The 18,977-nt window shown below is 40.9% G+C and overlaps 1 protein-coding gene across 1 annotated transcript in view; it reads right to left on the reverse strand.

Annotated features, from left to right (window-relative positions):
* The window catches only part of sema4c (sema domain, immunoglobulin domain (Ig), transmembrane domain (TM) and short cytoplasmic domain, (semaphorin) 4C), a 96,817-nt gene that overhangs the window by 18,969 nt on the left and 58,871 nt on the right, over nt 1–18,977 (reverse strand). Inside the window, exons 3-8 of the mRNA XM_086112086.1 lie at nt 18,041–18,249; nt 5,689–5,843; nt 2,029–2,091; nt 1,182–1,280; nt 837–933; nt 375–494 (exon numbers count right to left, since the gene is read on the reverse strand). Of these exons, the coding sequence (XP_085968212.1) occupies nt 375–494; nt 837–933; nt 1,182–1,280; nt 2,029–2,091; nt 5,689–5,843; nt 18,041–18,164 (658 nt within the window). The 5' untranslated portion in view covers nt 18,165–18,249. The remainder of the gene's footprint in view (nt 1–374; nt 495–836; nt 934–1,181; nt 1,281–2,028; nt 2,092–5,688; nt 5,844–18,040; nt 18,250–18,977) is intronic.

Here is an 18,977-nt window from a genome sequence, read left to right on the forward strand (position 1 = left end):
TTGCAAATACAGTCAAACCTCGGTTTTCGAACGTCTCGGTTCTCGACCAATTCGGTTTTCGACCAAAAATGTCGAGTTTTTTTTATGCCTCGGATGACGAACAAATTTCGGTTCTCGAACAAACTGACCTCTTGCCTTCCTTACACGAGGAAGTGACGCTTCCTCGTGTTGCTTTCCATTGTGAGCAGACGTGTTCAGTAAACATTTTTATTTTAAAAAGAGCGTGGTCTCGGTTTTCGAACAATTTCCGTTTTCGAACAGCCTTCTGGAACGGATTATGGACGAAAACCGAGGTTTGACTGTATTTTACTTCTAGTATGCCATTCGTGCAATACTATTTGTATTTGCAATGTTTTTCCTCCTAAGACACTTACCATTGAGCCATGCCGGCAAGTATTCACTCTTCATACTATAGTGCTGTTGGCCCAAGTTCCTTTGTATGACTGGCTCAGTTCCCAAGAAGTTGTTGAGCGTGGCAGAGTAGAGCTCCTTGTCTGAACCAACAAAAAAAGTCTTCGTTTAAATCAAACTCAAATTAAAATATCGTAGGTAAACAGTCCGTTAGAGGAACAAAAATGAAGAGTGGGTTCCTATGGGTTCAGTTAAACCATGCACTCTGAATTGAATGCTGCATGCAAAGTTACAGTGGACTTCTGGACCCTCCGTGCAACTACATGGCAGCAAACCAAAGTGGAAAGTGTGCAGGAGTACTTTGTCGAGATTTGATGTATGTTTTGTGCCTCTGTAATCGCTGTAAATCATGTTGTTCCTCAACTCATAGTGCAGCTGAAATGGACGAGCGTACGCACATATACATGCACTCATCAATGACTCACCTACTATAAGGCCAGTGTGGCCCTTGGCAGGGTCATAAGGACATTTGCCCTTCCCGTCATCCAGGACAGCACCGCTGAGACTGAAATAATCTGCATTCTGCACATATACACATACACATCCGGTTGAAAGTGGGTGGTTCATTCAGGTTTTATGACAATATGTATGACACAAGGCTACAGAGCATGTTTTCCAATCTCGTGTTCACACATCCGGAAACATGCAGTCAACTAGGACATGGTGAAGATAAGTACATTTATTGACACAGCAGCATGATGCATTCTACAGTAAAACTGAAGTGATGTCAGGTATTATTCTCTATCTTGGGATTTACAGGAGCTTCTTACCACCAAGGTGCATTTGGGTTGAAAGGCATAGGTACCACACGTGTACAGGTGTGTGTGGTTATAGTTCTGCAGGAAGCGGATGTAGTTGAAGCACTCGGTCTGAGGGACAGAGGAAACATTGTTTGAACTGACTTGCTCACATTGCCTTTGTGGCAAATTAGACACGAGGAGCAAAATGGTCGAGCCACTATTCCGGCATTTATTCGGCTGTGCCATTCAGGCAGAGCTCACCCAAGCACGACATTGCTTGTCAGGATGACAAGTTCATACAGTTGCAGTCGATTCTTACAGTCAGAAAATTAGTGCTGCCACAGCCACCATGAAAGGATAACTTCATTTCTTTACTGATTACTTAATTTGAAAAAGAATTAAATTACTTTCCTGATTACTTGATTTTACAAGATAATTTGGTAATAATTAAATAATTACTTTCCTGATTACTTGATTTTACAAGATAATTTGATTACAAGTTACATAATTTGGCACATTCAGCAGATACCCGCTTAACATCAAAATGACAACCGATTTGACCAATACTTGATTGGAAGTACATCACTGACTACGTTTCCATGCTGTCAATATTCGGATTTAGGTCAAAATTCTTCTTTTGACCACAAATGTTATTACAATGCATTTTCATCATTACCTGAATGCATTCAGAATTCAGGAGGATTTGCTCACTCTTACTGGTGTGACCTGATTTTATTATTGGTATGATGGGCAGTTTTCACACGAAAATGATGAATGAACATATACATTGTGCCCTACATATATTTAGTGTGTGTGTGTGTGTGTGTGTGTGTGTGTGTGTGTGTGTGTGTGGAGGGGGAGGGGGGTGTAAACCTACTTGATTGCTCTTTCCCTTGACGACACACTCCCTTTTCTTGTCCATTGGAGCTGGCCAGTCAATCTGCATGCGAGTCAAAGAAACCGCACAATGTCACCGAGATATAGTACAATGTACGCTCTTTTTTGGGGATCATAATGGACCCGTTACAACGTTATCGAGGGAATTTCAAGTATTTTGGTTATCGTAGAAGCATGAGAGGCAGAGCTGTCAATCCATAGAAATTCACTTGCAGAGCAGTTTATCTGAATTTACATATGTTCAAAATTCTGTCAAGGACATAATCTGGGACTGATCATCGGGCGGTCATCACATTGTATATGTGTGTGTGTATATATACTGTATATATAATGGCGGTGGAATGGTTGTTTGTTTTTCCGTTTTGTGCTCAGTTTTCACTTCAGCATCCGTTGACTCTTCGAAAAACCAATTATGTCTTGCAGTTAAAAGCCATTGACACCAATTGCAGCTGGATTCCCAGCTTTTACAAATAATGATAGAAATTGAGCAAGGCAAATAAACACTGCACTTTTTTACAAGCAAACCTAGCATGTGTGAGTAATTCTTGAAAGTCAAGAACAGATGAACTTGAAAAGAATAAAGTCAAATTAATCACTGATTTAAAAAAAACTGTTCAAACATTATTTATCAATTAAATTTAATGAGATTTAGCATTGTTATTGTGTGAATTGGTTCTTTATTTATACGCTATGCAAATGATCTCTATCTGGAAGTCAAACCCCCACAACACACCCCACCCAGGAACGTGGAAATGCAAAGCTTTATTATGGCTGTTTGATCAAAGCTATAGCTACAGCAGCAGAGAACAAAACAACAAGGCACTCATGAACACCATCAATAATTGAACTCAATCAAAGACGACTGACTAACCGAAGTCCGCGAAGGGATGTTTAAAACTGCAAAACAATGTCTCAAATTCAGAGTGATAAGCAGATGGCGGTGGAGGGTAAAACTTCGGAGTGCTGGCATCTTTCCTCGACGTTCCACACTGGGGGGAATGTTAACAGGTGGTCTTATCTTCACCGCAAGACTCATAAACCACAACAGCCTGTGCTTGCATGATGTGCCTCGGTTTGTGGGCACATCTCACTATGAGCATGTAATAACTTCTCATTACGGTAAATCAGATAATAATCCCTTAACTGCTGCAGGCTCACTATGCCTTCACTCACCTGCTGTAATTGTATTGATCACAATGCAGGTCAATTATTGACGACGCAATGCCAAACCAGATTGGGTCTCTCAGGCTTCATCATCTCTCTGAATATATGAGCGGCCGTGGATGAGACAAACACAATTCCCACAGAGTGCATTTCAGCAAAACGAGATCCAGATATTAAAATCTGGCCAAGACAAGGGGACGGGATAAGCGCATGAGGAGCCGACCCAAAGTGTGAGCAATATGCATTACTAGTCTGTTTTTCAGCCCAAAGTAGCATATATTACAAGTTTAATATTTGGCTGCGTGCTGACACTATTTCTGAACGAGTCTTAAGCTAAGCTAAGAAAGCTAAATATATTTAAAATGAAACAATAACCTGTAAAAATGACAAACCCCCAAGGAGGGTACCATAACATGTTCTAAGAAAGATTTTAAATACGTAATTGACAGTTTGTGTCTCATCTGCAAAAGTAAGCCATCAAAAAATAACAGGTATGACTAATAAAAAGCCAAACAATTTTGCATGACTCATGTAGATTATTATTGCACTATTTTCCACTTTCATTTTCTGCAGAAGTTTTTTTCTTTGGGGGGGAATGAGGGGGGGGGGGTCTCAGATGTCCTTGAATCAGAAAATTAGAACCTCGGAAAAAAAAAAAATGAGGCCAGTGTCCAAATTAACATACTGCACGGAAGTGTGGCAAGGGCTGGGATTATACAAGACCTTATTCAGAAAAGCGTTCAAAGAAATTGAATTGAACCTATTGAGTTATTTGTATTCAAAATGTGTCGGGCTCAGTAACAAGTTGAATGTACATTGGGCATAATTCATGCACATATCTTAACCCTTTCATGATGTCCACTGTTGTAACCGCTGTCCCTGAAAGGGTTAAAAAAGGTTTTCTAAACTGAGGCACATTTAAAACAAGCCTTCGAGCACAACATCATACTTAATTTTTGAGTTAGAAATTATTATGGTGCATAATCTCTGGTGTGCTCAAATCAGGTGTGAGAGGTGTGCTATTGCATACTTTTTGGGCTGCACAGATTCGCCGATTGACTTAAGTGTGTCACTTGCGCACCTTCATGAAAAGAAGGCACTCTGTGTGGAGCGAACTTGACATCCAGGTGTGGCGCTGACAAATCAGTGCGCACATTCCCCTGTGGACCAAAGCGTCTTTTCGTCTCCTCCTTTTCCAAAGTGTAGCGCCTCTCCGAGGCAAATTATCATATTGCACGTTTGAGTCACTTCACAGCCACTGACAGCAAGTGATTACCGTCCAACTCGGCTGATTCAGGCTGACGTAAAAAAATGGAGCGTGAGGGCGGATGAGGTATTCACATTCTACTTTGCTCATGGATATACTGGCTTCATCCGCTGTTCGCTTCCTCAGTCGCTCTTGCCGCTCATGACGTTGAGCAGTTTGGGCTTCCTTAGCCGTCAATTGAGGATCGATGGGTCCAAACTTCCCATGAAGTCCAGCCTCACTCTGATCTTAAAGAAATGCCTTATCCTTCTCAATTGTTAGGATGTTTAAGACATTGGCAGCAATGACATCAAAAATGTTTTTTTAAATTAAATTTAAAATAAATATATATTTTTTAATTTATTAAGGGTTTCTTCACTTATTGCCCGAGTATCCCCTCCCCTTGGTTTGATTGGACATTCCTGAACTCCTTGTGGAGCTTTGCCAGGATAGCGTCTCTTGGTTGGAACGGTCAATCAGCACATTATTTGCTGCCAGACTTGTTTTGTTCACTTTGGTAGATCAAAAGTCCAAGCATTTCTTCATAAGGAGGTTGTCATTCCCGCTGGGGGCCAACTTCAATTGGCGTAATCAAAGAACTCTGCTTAGCTTCAGCCATGAAAATTACACCACGGCCAAATGCCAATACAAAACATCGTGTAGGATCATAAAAGGGCTGCAATGCAAACCCAATAATCAACCAAATCCCAAACCGGCTGATTTCGGTTTGCAAAATTTGAAAAACAATGCCAAGTTTGGTTTTAGGAAATTCCATTCCTGAACACAGCGCGGTAGGGGAAACAAGGAGCATTTTAAACTTAAGCACTACTATGGTATATTGTTGTTCTTTTGTTATCCAAAAGACAACGTGAGGCTCAACTTCAAGATCATTGAGGTGTGATCTATTGTCATCCAGTGTGACAAAAATTGTTTGATTATAGTAACCAGTAGCATTCTGACAAAAACAAGCATGACTTTTGATCTTAGCGATCCGCAGTAGTTTCAATCAATAATCCGCAGGACACTGGTCTCAGACAGTGAAGTAATACAATAAAAATGGAAGGGGGGCAACTTCAAAATTGTGATCCACAGTGCTGATATTAAACTTGGATGGATGCTCCAGACGAGGCCAAAATCCTACGAGGCCACGTCATCTTGCAAGAACAACAACATAGCTTTTCGGGAGTACAAGTTTGTCTGTTTTGGATGTACTTGCTGTGTGTGTGTTACCTGTGGCCGGAGCTGTCTGCTAATATCATTGGGGTCCAAGGCAAACAGTGCCTCGCGTGCTCCGACGTACAAAACTCTCTCATGGTCCGACAGTGTCAGCATGCTGTAGTTGAAGATGCCCTGAATGCTGAACCTGGCCATGCTGTCCAAAACATCTGGATGAAGACACAAGTATTAACATTAGCCAAAATAACATTTTACTTGCCACATTCTCTCACAGATGACAGAACGGAAGAGAACATTTCACACTTAAATTGTCCAAAACGTGTCCATATCCCGACTTAGTCACACCACTGAGCCTGGCATCCACCCACCTTCGACACAGCCCCAACTTAATGTTATCCACCTCGTTCCGGTACGCACGCATTTCTTGCTTTTTACGCAACACACAGATGTACAATAATTCTGCTTTTCAATTTTAGCCCACATCATCCTCCACCTACATTCAACCTACGCTGCAATCATCATGATCTTATTTAATCAATACAAAAAAAAAAAACATGTTCTCGCACTTTTCAGTAAACACATTCAGTGTTTCTTCACTTTCAGTTTGGAAACTGACACCATAATCAGGAGGAGGCAATCGCATTTGCACAAGGCAATGATATTTACCGTGCATAACATACTTAATTAAATACGCAAAAACTGGAAGGTTTTTGCGTGAAAGGCAGACTGAAAGACAGCCCCCCGCCCCCTCCGAAGTCATATCATCCAAAATATTTTGGAAAAAAAACCCAACACTTCTGAAGGCTCAAACATTTGAAATGTGTCAATTGCAGTGCATACTGTATATTTGTGAGTCTTTAACCGAGGATCTATAAAATTGAATCCACAACTTTTTCGTGCGTGCAAATGATGTATACAATTTTAGATATGTGCCTGGGCTTGTCTCTGCAATTTAGAGTTTCGGAGTTAAAATATACTTTGTTGCAGATCTTTGCACTCACATGCTCAGCTTTAGAATTTAAATGCAATCAAAAAAGATAAATCATTGTCTCATTAAAGCAGGCAGGTTGGAAAAGGCAAAGAAAATAATAGTCAATTACTATCATCATTTTTTTTTCATTTGGTGAAAAAAAGGGGAGCTTTTTCGGTTAAGTTTGATTTGGGGTAGCAGCTCATGGAGACAAAACTCACATCAAGGGGAGAGAGAGACATCTTGTTTATTTCAGCAACTTAGTTAAGCTATTTTTATGGAAAAATCTGATATGTTTCAGATCTGGATGTCAGAAGTGCGATAAGGTGTGCCCAGTAAGCAAGGCTGCACAAACAAACATGAAATTACTGAGGAAAAAAAAACAAAAAACTTCTTTTCATGGAGTTTGAAAGAAAAAAGCACCAGTCTTTAAAGCAACAGCAAGGAGAAAAGCATCTCGAAGTTGTCAAATAACATGTTTGTGTGATTTGAACACAAAAACGTTGGTACCTTTCAACAGCATGAATTAGAATTTTCAACATCACACTTGTTCTATAAATAATAATTTCCAAAACAATCTTAACCATTTCATGCAGCAATAATGTTAACCTGTAACCTGATAACACATTAGGCCATTCTAGTAACCGCTGTCCCTGAAAGGCGTATAAAAATTAAGAGTTGTCGTCAAAATCCATGATGCATCCACATTGATTATAATGCACATGGTGTACGCAATGAGTTCTGCCATTCCCAACCTTGGTAGTGTGGCACACAAGTGTATCATGAGAGATCCTCAAGTGTGCCACAGGAACTTTAACAATTCCATTTGGTTAGACCGATAATTATGAAATACAATTATTTGAAATTGTAACATTGTATTTTAGTTAGATTATTATTCAATATTATTAAATGCAACTACTGTATATCTTTGTTCATCTATCTATGCCGGTGACATATCCTGATAGGTAGAACAATTAAATGTTCTTCTCTTAGAAGGCAGAAGGTACAATAAACGTGCATCCACTTCTTGCCATTCATACAACAGAATAAGTCGTGGAGTACCTTGTCACGACTTTGGGCCACCCAAAAATGTGGCCTGTTTTAGTGTCACTATGGAAATGTATAGCTAGTTGAAATACAAACCCACCACTACTCTGTCGTGATCATGAGGCCGTATATTTTGTGGGCGAGCAAAAGAAAATTTCACACCTATGTCTCTCCATCCATCCATCCATCCATTTTCCGATCCACTTTATCCTCACAAGGGTCGCGAGGGGTGCTGGAGGCTATGCCAGCTGTCTTCGGGCAGTAGGCGGGGTACAATCTGAACTGGTTGCCAGCCCATCGCAGGGCACAGTCAGACGAACAAGCATCCACACTCACACACCTAGGGACAATTTAGAGTGTTCAATCAGCCTGCCACGCATGTCTTTGGAATGTGGGAGGAAACTGGAATACCCGAAGAAAACCCACTCAGACACTGGGAGAACATGCAAACTCCACAAAAGAAAGCTGGAGCCGGAGTCGAACCCTGCACCTCTGCACTGCGAGGCCGATGCCCTAACCTGTGAACCACCGGGCCGCCCTCTTGTGGCTCTCGATCGTGCAAATATACTGTACATGAATGTATATGTGAGGTGCATTTATCTAGTTTCTCTGCTTTGAAGCTACAAAAATGTTTAGTGTACAGTATGTGATGATGCATTTGATGCTCGTACACAGCCAGCTGTATGAACTACACAAGAGAGGGATTCATAAATGAGACACTGCAAAGATAAAAGGATGTGTACTGGGTGAAACAGGTGGAGGAATACAAATAAAAGGCATAATAGAGTTGAGGTCAATTTTGTAAAGAGACGCGATCACGGGTGACACACTACAATTCCTCTTTGTTGTCTCTGTGTGGAGGGATGTTCATTTTTAAATGGGCTGGAAACTGGAAGGAAAGCTGCACAGGTTTAACATTTAGAGAACCGTGTCAAATTACAATGATCCTCATCATTAATCATTTGATTATTATGTATTTCCTTTTCCGAGAAGACATTTGATTTGATGAATAATCCTGGTAACCAAAGATGTGGTACATTTCAGTAAAATGACACTTTTTAAATTCATTCATACTAAATTTAATTTCCATCTTTGTGAATCATTTATTTGTGTATTCATTATTGACACTTCTTTCATTAAATCGTTTTGACCATGATGGTGGCTATGCTTAAGTTCAAGTAAAGTTTCAGGGCCCCATTTTTGTGTCGGCGTGGATGCGATCAAAAACGTTGCACATTACACTACATGGCAATGTGCACAACGACAGTGTATATTCCCTGAAAATGAGTTTAACTGCCAGATATTTTGAATTGGATTTTTCCTCTGGTTGGCGCTCAGATGCCCTTATTTCATTTGACCGTTAATCAAGTGAATTGGTTTTTCATTTTAGCTTTAATGAATCTAATTGTTTTCAACAGGTAAAAAAAAAAAAGAAATCAGTAGAATTATCAAGATTGATTGTAATGAAATAGTTATATGATGAAACAGTTTTCAGCCATATCACCCAGCCCTCACAAGCAGATTACTCTAGGTTTAAAAAGGCGCTGATTCAATCTTTATATTGATCAGAGTATTTGGCTTTTTCATAGGTGCATTGACCATGTACTCAAAGATTAGATGCTAAATACAATTACCTAAACAATTATTGATATCGACCAATATGAAATGCTTAGATTGTGATTATAATTTTCAGCCATATTTTGCCCGGCCCTAGTCTCTCCAATTTTCCTTTGAGGCAGCAGCTGTGAAATATTTCTTTCACTTCAACAGAAAAGGCTCGATTTAAAAGATGTGAAAGCTCATTTTCATATGAACAGAAACCAGAAGCTGCCTCAAGGATTGTAATTAATCGTCTGACGTGATGGGGAAATGGTCAAAAGCTGGAAATATTGCATCCTTAGGCAAAGACAAATTATTGTGAACAGGGAAGGTGGAGACTGAGAGGGGAGTGAAGCAAGGGGGGATCCACGTTGCTTCATTGTTGTCTGAGAAGGTCGACTTCATACCCTAAACTTTGTGATCTGCCTCCATGAGCCTTGCAGCAGAACTCCCCGTCTGCTATAAATATATACAGCCTCTGCTTATAGCTCGCAACCGCCCGGCCGCTCACACACCAAACTATGATTAAAGGACTATTTTAAGGAGACCTTTGAAGTAGTAACAAACGCTGAATGGGAAGCAGAAACGGACAGACAAGAGGGAGAGGCGCTGGGTAGGACAGTGCCATGAGACTCAAGACAAACTGACAAGCCCTCATCGAAGAGGATGCCCACTTTCAAAGAAAACTCACAGAAAATATTTTGAAAAAATAAATAAATACAGCACACGCACACACACACACACACAAAAACACACTCAGCGATGGAAGTCAGTGCTCTGTTGCATCGACAGTTCAGAAGAGCGTCAGGTGGAAGACAGAATGAGAGCATGAGAAGAAAAAGTGCACGGGGAAGCGAGATGTTCTGGCTTTCACTGACTGGATTTGCACAAGACCAACAGTCTCGTCATCAGATTTTAGAATAATGTTTAAACGTTGAGAAATCGTCAGCTCTGACGTGGGCGCTATTTTCGTCTCGTAATTGGTCATCACGTTTTTAATAATACTTAATAGCAGCGGCATTTCTCAAAATGTGCATTTCGTTTAAGATGGTTCAGATTTTAATAGTTTTTCTTTGTCCAAATACACTCACGGAAAATAGTCTGGGTCTCGCCAATGACAAGATTTTCTTGTCTTCTCTTAACCGGGTCGCCAAAATGCTCCCATAGCACGGAGAGCCGAGCGGCAATACAGAGGCAATCCTGACAATCTTAGCAAAGATGTGGCAAGGAGTTCAATAACACACAATATGACCTTCCAATGATAAGTAGAATAATCCTTTTTTTTTTCTTCTTTTGATGAACTTCTTACAGATTGCTCAGAGCTTCTCAAAAGAACAGATGCTTTCAGTTTTTACAAAAACACAGCCTGACAGCGTGAGCGTCACCGACCAATTTCTGTGACCATTCGAATTCTGCTTTAATGGCGGATTAAGGAGCTCAGCTCACTTACATCCAAAACCATCAAGTGGTGCAATAACACTGCAGATTGAGTCCAAGCAGAATCACTTCTCTCGAAATGGACACATAAACCTCTGTGGAAAATGTGTGCATGTCGTCTGCTATACGAATGATGTCATCCGTACAAAAGAAAGACCGAGTCCAATTAGGGATTGATTAAGCGCTGAGTGCCAATGCTTTTACTTATTTAGTATATGTGCATCAGGGGGTGAAATTCATATACAGTATGTTTAATTCACTTTAAGATATAAAATCTCTCTCTTGGCCTCAGGGTGTTCTCCTCTCACTCTGTTAAAGGCTAGATATAATGGACTATACTGTTTCAGCACATAGGGCCAAGAGCAGAAAATCAGGGAATCAGAAAAAAAAAAAAACCAAAACCTTTTTAATACTGCTGCAAGGAAGTGCTTTGCATGAGAGCAGCCAGGGGTGGCATTTTCACTTTAATCCACATGCCCACTTGGTCACACATCGGCTCTTTCAGAGTCTGTGTGTCAACAGTGCACACTCCAGGTCGTGACATCTGGTCCAAGTTGTTAATCTCTCCTGACCAATCAGCTCAGGAGCGGGAGATGAGTGACATTCAACGCAGATAGAGAAGCGGCGATGCATTTTCCACTTCCTTCTTCCTCCTCCCGCATCTGTCCTGCCAGTCACGCACAACCTTGCTCTGCCTCCTCTGCATCGCTCTCAACTACTCATTACTGTAATTGGGGGCTTTGAGAAGATAGGGAAGGGACAGAATGCAAGAAAAAAAGAGCGAGAAAGAGAGAGAGATTCTCTTGAGGTCAGGGGCCCGTCCGTCCCTTTTCCACACTCACAACTTGCCATTTGTCTCTCCCAGCATTTCTACATCAATCTATAGATCAGTCTTTTTTTTTTTTTGGGCTTTGGGGTCCCTTTAAAAATTGCATGGGTTGACCTAATGCATGAAAGGGGCTCAATTTACAAACACGTTACATTTCTTGGGGCTCCCTTTCTTCTCTCTGTCCTTTGCTTTCTTTGCCTCTGTTCTTTGTTTAACCTTAGCTGATTTATTTTGGCATAGTTTTGGTTCACTGGTCTTCGTCACTGGGCTTTGCTATGCTGCGTAATTGTTAGTGTGTGTGGCAAGGTCTGAGGGACAGATGAAAAAAGAAAGATGGCCCCCAAAATATTCAGGCTCATAAAAAAGGCATGACTTGACGCACAGGAAAGTTGACTTCAAGTTTACACGACAGGCTGATTCATGACAAGTGCCCTTCTCGGATAATATTGCTTGCAAGCTTAAACGTAGTAAAAGCACTTATAAGTTTCATGTGTCAACTGAGTCCACAGATTTAATGTTTATCTGAAAACCTCAAACTGCAGTTCAATCACAGAGTCCTGTATCACCGTAATAAAGACAACACTGTGGTCACAATGCTAAATACAAACACTGAAAGAAACGGTGGGTGTGTCTGCTGATTCCAGAAGCCTTTTGTTGTATTTTGGGCAAAAAGTAAGGCGCGGTACTTCGTAGAACATTGAGTTATGTTGAAAGTTACTTTGCATTTCTGCCACGTTTGCTGCCTCGGTTTATTTTACTAGATTTGTCATGCAGCATGGTTCACATTGGCACTTGGGAAGCCAATTACAATGAAATACAGCTTTTTGAATGATTTCGTGCCAAAGTCTTGGCAGGTCATTTTGTGTTTGGCCTTGATGTTTCGTGACAAGATAGAATGGGCGGGAACTAAGAAGAGGATCCATTTTCTAAATAACAATCAGAACCTTCATGGCGAAATGTACACAGTACTCACATAATTATACACCGTCAATAAAATCAAAACAAAACATGGAAATGTTATATATACATACAGTATATGTAAGTAGTTAGTTAACTCATTCACTCCCAAAGACGTTTTTAAACGTCTTTTCAGACTTGGTCTAGAATTGGCTGGTACTGAATGAGTTAAAAACAAAGTGCAGTGATTATTGTGAATTTTGTGTGCCTATAATGTTATGAATGGCTTGCGAGGAAAAACATTTTAACATTTAAAATGTCAAAATTTGACTTTTCAAATAGTGTGGGAAGGAGGAAGGCACAGTAGATTACATGGCAACAGGACACTCGCAGAGGATGTTTATTTTCTTGTTCTGCATCCGCATGTATTCTTTGTGTAATTGCAGGGAGGGGTGATGAGTTGGTAGGAAGGGGTGGGGGCAGGGGGAGAATATCTCTGCATCCATCTCAGCTTAGATTTCACTATCACCCTCCTAATTTACACAAACATAAAAACAGACAAGCACCCCTTCTGCTCTGCCCAAGAACTCCAAAAACCTTCATACGGCAAGCGTAAGCAGTGCACAAAGGACGACGACACAGCTACACACACACACAAACAGAATGCATTTTGTATGTCTGTGAAAAGATGTATCCTTAGATAGGTAGACACGCACACATGCATGCATGCACAAACACACACACACACGCACAAACACACACACACACGCACACACAATCATAGACACATGCACACACAGATTTTTGTCCTTTTAAGGCACTGTGACTGACCCATCTCCCTCTCTTTCTCCATCTACCTTTTTGCTTTTTTACCATTTCATTTCTACTCCATCGCCATTTGAAACATGCCCCGCCTTTCTTTTTCTGCAGCTTTGTTTTTCTATTTCATCTTTCTCCTTTCACCTTCATCCATATCAGTCATTTACCCTGGTATTGAGCCTGAAAATCTCATTTTTCTATCACAGAGTGGAGCAATCTCTCAATGAGTAAGATAATCCTACTCGTTTCCAATATAAATCAATTTGTACCGAGTGTCTTTCTGCACTCAAGTGTCAAATCACGTCGGATAGGCAATAAGAGGAGACTTGATGTGCCTTCTCTCCGGTTTCAGGACTCAATGCTGCACCACAAGTAATAAGAGCAATACCTTCTAATGTCACCCAGTGGTTTCAGAGGTAGGGAAGTGGGGAAGATAGGAAGAAAGGAAGGAGGCAGAGAGTTCTGAAAAATGGCATTCGTCGGCTACTGTTGGTCCCCTTTGGTGCACCGCTAGAATAGGTGAGTGCTGAGCAACACTTGGGTAACTTTGTTTTGCTTTGAGATAGGGGTAAGAAGCTTGTCATCCACTCCTCCCCGCATTGAGAGTAGCCAGATGAGGTGGATCGGGTATATGACCAGGATGCCTCCCGGATGCCTCTTTGGTGAGGTGTTCCTGTCATGTCTCACACTGGAGAGATTATGGGCCAAATTCACAAAGGATTGCATGGATTTTGTGTGGCGCTAACTGATGAAAATGAAGCAAACAAGCGTCTAATTTTCAACGCATCCCTGGCAATGGAGTCTTTTTTTCTTTTTCTGTTTTTTTTTGGAAGAACTTTTCTACAACAGCTTATTAGGGTCACCAAGTGAGGAAAAAAAAAGACAATACAGATTTACATCCGTAGGCAAGCAATGTTTGAAACACAGTTACATGAAGTCTGTGTCACACTCAATGGGAATCTAAAAGTTGACTTTTCGTCACCGCAATCTATGTCCGAGGACTTTTCTGGCTCAAAAAAAAAAAAAAAAAATATATATATATGGCCCGGTAGTCCAGTGGTTAGCACGTCGGCTTCACAATGCAGAGGTACCGGGTTTGATTCCAGCTCCGGCCTCCCTGTGTGGAGTTTGCATGTTCTCCCCGGGCCTGCGTGGGTTTTCTCCGGGTGCTCCGGTTTCCTCCCACATTCCAAAAACATGCATGTCAGGCTGATTGGACGCTCTAAATTGTCCCTAGGTGTGAGTGTGGGCGTGGATGGTTGTTCGTCTCTGTGTGCCCTGCGATTGGCTGGCAACTGATTCAGGGTGTCCCCCGCCTACTGCCCGGAGATGGCTGGGATAGGCTCCAGCACCCCCCGCGACCCTAGTGGGGATCAAGCGGTTCGGAAAATGGATGTGTGTGTGTGTGTGTGTGTATATATATATATATATATATATATATATATATATATATATATATATATATATATATATATATATATATATATATATATATATATATATATATATATATATATATATATATATATATATATATATATATATATATATATATATATATATATATATACACACAGTGATCCCTCACTTATCACGGTTAATGGGGACCGAGACCCCCCGCGAAAGAGGAAGATCCGCGACGTAGGGTTTGCCTCCCCACCAGGAATTTTTGTGTAAGGGTTTGTGGGTACCAGCATGTTTAAAATATGTAAACAGTATTTTTACTTTACATATTTGAGACAAAGATGTATTTACTTAAATCTTTAATTATAAAACCTTATACAGTAATTAACATTCATCAGCATTGCCTTCTGAGAGAGGCGAAGAGACTTGTGCTGGTGGCGCACAAGGCGGCCCTCATTTGACGCTCTGACAATGTAGCCACCGTTAGCCTCCAGCTAGCTCCTGGCCAGCACGGCCGATGTGTTAATAAGACAATTAATCGGTATTGATGAGAAGGATGCGAAGAGAGATGTGCTGCTGCTTTGGGACAGTCACTCCCGTCACTCCCGCCCCCTCTATCGCTCGCTCTCTTGTAGAAACAACAGAAGAGACAGTATGCCAGAGAGTCACCAGCGTGACGAGACTCAAGGTGCTGGGCGGGGCTGCGAAGATGCGCAGCCAATCAGCTCATGGGATAAATCCATTCGGTGCTGCCATTGGTCGATGTCGCACGAGGAACCAATCATGCACCTTGAATGAGTGCCCGCTGCATATCCAGTACAGGCACGCTTTGTGTGAAAATTAACCGAGGGGATTGCGGGCATGCAACAAAAAGAAACAATGATGGGTACACCAGATATTTATCACACTTTACTATATTACTCATATTTCCCTATCATGACCTTGAAATGGGCCGTTGCAGGTACACTTGAAGACAGAGCATGGATGGATGTCACCAGATGCTTGATTGATCACTCAGAAAATTTCACAACAACAGTTTCTTCATTCAAATCCCTTTTCTTGTATCGAAACGATGCATCAAAAGTGACTTGAGCTTTGAGGAATATGAGGCGTGAGATGGATGGCCACGTGAAATCGAGCAGCTGGCAAGGCGGGTGGATAATTGGTCCGAACGATTAATCGCATTTGCATTATAACCGTGAAATAACATAATGTGATTTGCTTATTGCAAAAAGTTGCCATTTGACTGGTTCCAGGGCTTGCAGAGACAGCAATGCAATGTAATTAAAGCCTGCCATGCTAGGTCCGTATAATTCAAATTTTTTCCGTCTCACGAGAACTTAAAGTGAGTATCGAACATGTTTGATCTTTTTCGCCTCATGAGGTAAAAATAAGTAAGAAAACTTACTAAAGCGCTCCTAAAACTGTGACCAATCAAAACACATTTGCTGATCAAATGATTTGAAAATGGTGGCCCCTGTGTGAAGTTGTGTCAGCGGTCAAATATTAAGAGGATCATTTCGTCCTTAAGTGGTCGGATGTTGTGTCATTCAATTTCATGAATGGGGTTATTCTTCCTTTAATTGATGATTGCTGCTGTCGTGGCCACTTATAATGCCTGCGGGCGCTGATCCGTTTTTGGAATCAGAAGATGTTACATCATACAAAATGCTGTAATTTTACTTTTCCTACACTTTCGCATACATAATGACAGTTTTCTTTGTAGACAGCCGAAAAAAGTTTATTGTTTAAAAAGTGCAGTCGAAACGTTTAGAAAACAAAGTTTCATGAAACATGTCGAGTTGGATATGTTGACATGTTAAAACCAGATTTTTTTTAATGTCATTGTTGTTATCTGCACTTTAATGTGTGCAATTTAATTCTAATTTACAGTACTGTATGTACATATATTGCATTCACCAGACTAGTTTGGCAGAATGTTGTGGTGAATGCTTAGAAGACGGCACACCAACGTATTCAGTAAATTTGCACCTGTAAAGGTAGTCGGTAGATAAACTGTTTATCATTTTAAATAATGCTTAATTTCCATTATCTTAAAAGACTATACTATATCTATTGTTTATTGTCATTAACTCATTCAGTACCAGCCAATTCTGGACGAAATCTGAAAAGACGTTTAAAAACGTCATTGGGAGTGAATGAGTTAAGATTCATCAATTGCATGTGTTTGTTGAAATATACCTTGGACATAAAAAAAGAAAACGCATATGAAATCGCAATCTACAATATTGAGCGTGGAAAAAAATTGCAGTTGGATTATTTTCCAAATTCAGTTCAGCGGGAATGTACAAAAAAAAAAAAGCTTTTGAAATAGCACCCACACAACCACAAGCGCATTGTTCTCCTGGAGAGTTGAGGAAATCTGAGCTCTTTGCGAAAACGTCACAGGAGCATTTCGGGTTCATTCAATAAGCATACAAAGCAAAACGGGAGGGGAAGGATAAAAGGGGAAAAAAAAATTCAGAACGGAGTCTGGAAGATGGATAAATAAGATGAAAGGTGCGATAGATGATACTGAGAGGCTTAAAAGAAAAATGTATTTGCAAAATTCACAAATAAGAGAGTGCTTCACTTCCTCTTGACGGATTAAAACAAGCACCGTTTCTATGCCCGCTTGCAACAATTGGCATTGTTCAGTAAAGAACGCCAGGCATGGCTGCAATGGAGGATGAAGGCAAAGAGTGCAAATGCAGTTTAGCATCAGGATTAGCTTGGCGTCATTTCTATTTGACTTTGGGTCAGCACAGCGTCTGAATAAAAATCTGACATCATCCTTTTCTGATAATGGGGAAGCCTCTTTGGCTGTCCAAACACAATTCATTTTCTAACACTACAAAGGAGGTTAAATTCAGCGGGAATATTGATAGTTTGTGACGCACTTAACCAAAGAATCCATCAGAGTGAGGAAAAACAATCCCATGGTCACATTTCAACACCTTGTAGAAAGTCTGCTTGAACGAGCCGCATGCCGAGGTGACACAGCTGAGCGAGAAGGAAATGGACAAAGTGAAAAAATTAAATCGCAGACCTACTACCATGCATTCTTATCGGGAAACAACATATTGGAGGACCGCGTGTCTTATTTTATTGTACCGCAAACAGCATGCCGCAACTGTCAAGGAAAAGACAGATTGCACTGGCTGCTGTGACTACATACAAAAAGAAGAAACGGCAGGAGAGAAGACGCACATCCGTTTGCATGATAATTTTTCAATTTTGTCACAAGGTTTCAAGCTCGTGATCATTTATCCAATCCCACAGATGCGGTGGCATTTTGCTCTGCCACTCCAAAGAGGGATTTGGGGATATTTCGTACCTTTCAATGCAACAATTCAATTGTCGTCGAAGTTAAACACAGTCTCAGTATTGCACAGCTCACTTACCCTGATAGCGCACAGTCTTGCGTGGGATTGGGTTCCAGTTAAGTCCCAGAGACTTTTCACATCCAAATAGGGACAACAAGAGCAAGACCTTCACCCAGGCCATTTCTCTGACGTAAACTCCCATTTGGTGGAAATGGTGCGAGTGGGGGACTGAGACCTCACTCGGATGATCAAGAAGGACTCAGGAGAGCAGAGAGGCTCCTGGCAATCTGCCGAAAGGAAAAAACACACACACAAAAAAAATAAACACCATGTCAGTTTGAGCGAGGCAGAAATCCATTCTCTTTACTCAGTTCTGCATTAGATATTTTTCCAGAAGGCATAAATTGGACTTCCAGTAACTAGTAACACTTGGGCAGTCATAAAAACCGAAACAAAAACACACCCATTTTCCACAACGCGTTACATTATGCAGGTCACGGATGAGGGCCGCGTCTTGGCAGATTCTGCATGGGCAAGAGGCGAGGTAGCATCCAGAACTGGTCGCCAGTCAGTCGTGAGGTAAATAGAGATAAATGATGTGCACTCACATTTGCATTCTTTCACTCACCTAAGGACAATTTAGAGTTTTCAACAAACTGAATATTTTTGAAACGGTGGCAGAATGCGGGGAAAAACACGGAAGCAGGAAGAGCTGCCAACCACTCAGTCACCGTTGCTGACATGTCATTTTCAATCACAATATTGTATAGAATAAATTATGCAAATAACCAAGGCAGACAAAACCACTGCAGATTCCTAATCTGTGCAAGTGTCCGCCCACAATAAACAAAAAAAACCAAACAAACCTTAATGACCTTTGGCTGGAGTTTAGCGGAGGAAAGTTTTGTGTCCCTCCTTTAGTCTCATTGATAATAAAAGCTATTGCCACTCAAAAAGCTGTGAAAGTGCTTATCACTGCACTCTCGTTGAGCCAATTCAGCAGCAGTATATTAAA

The sequence above is a fragment of the Hippocampus guttulatus genome, chromosome 5 (assembly GCF_054856545.1).
Source record: "Hippocampus guttulatus isolate MCC_2025c chromosome 5, RoL_Hgut_1.0, whole genome shotgun sequence".
NCBI lineage: Eukaryota > Metazoa > Chordata > Actinopteri > Syngnathiformes > Syngnathidae > Hippocampus > Hippocampus guttulatus.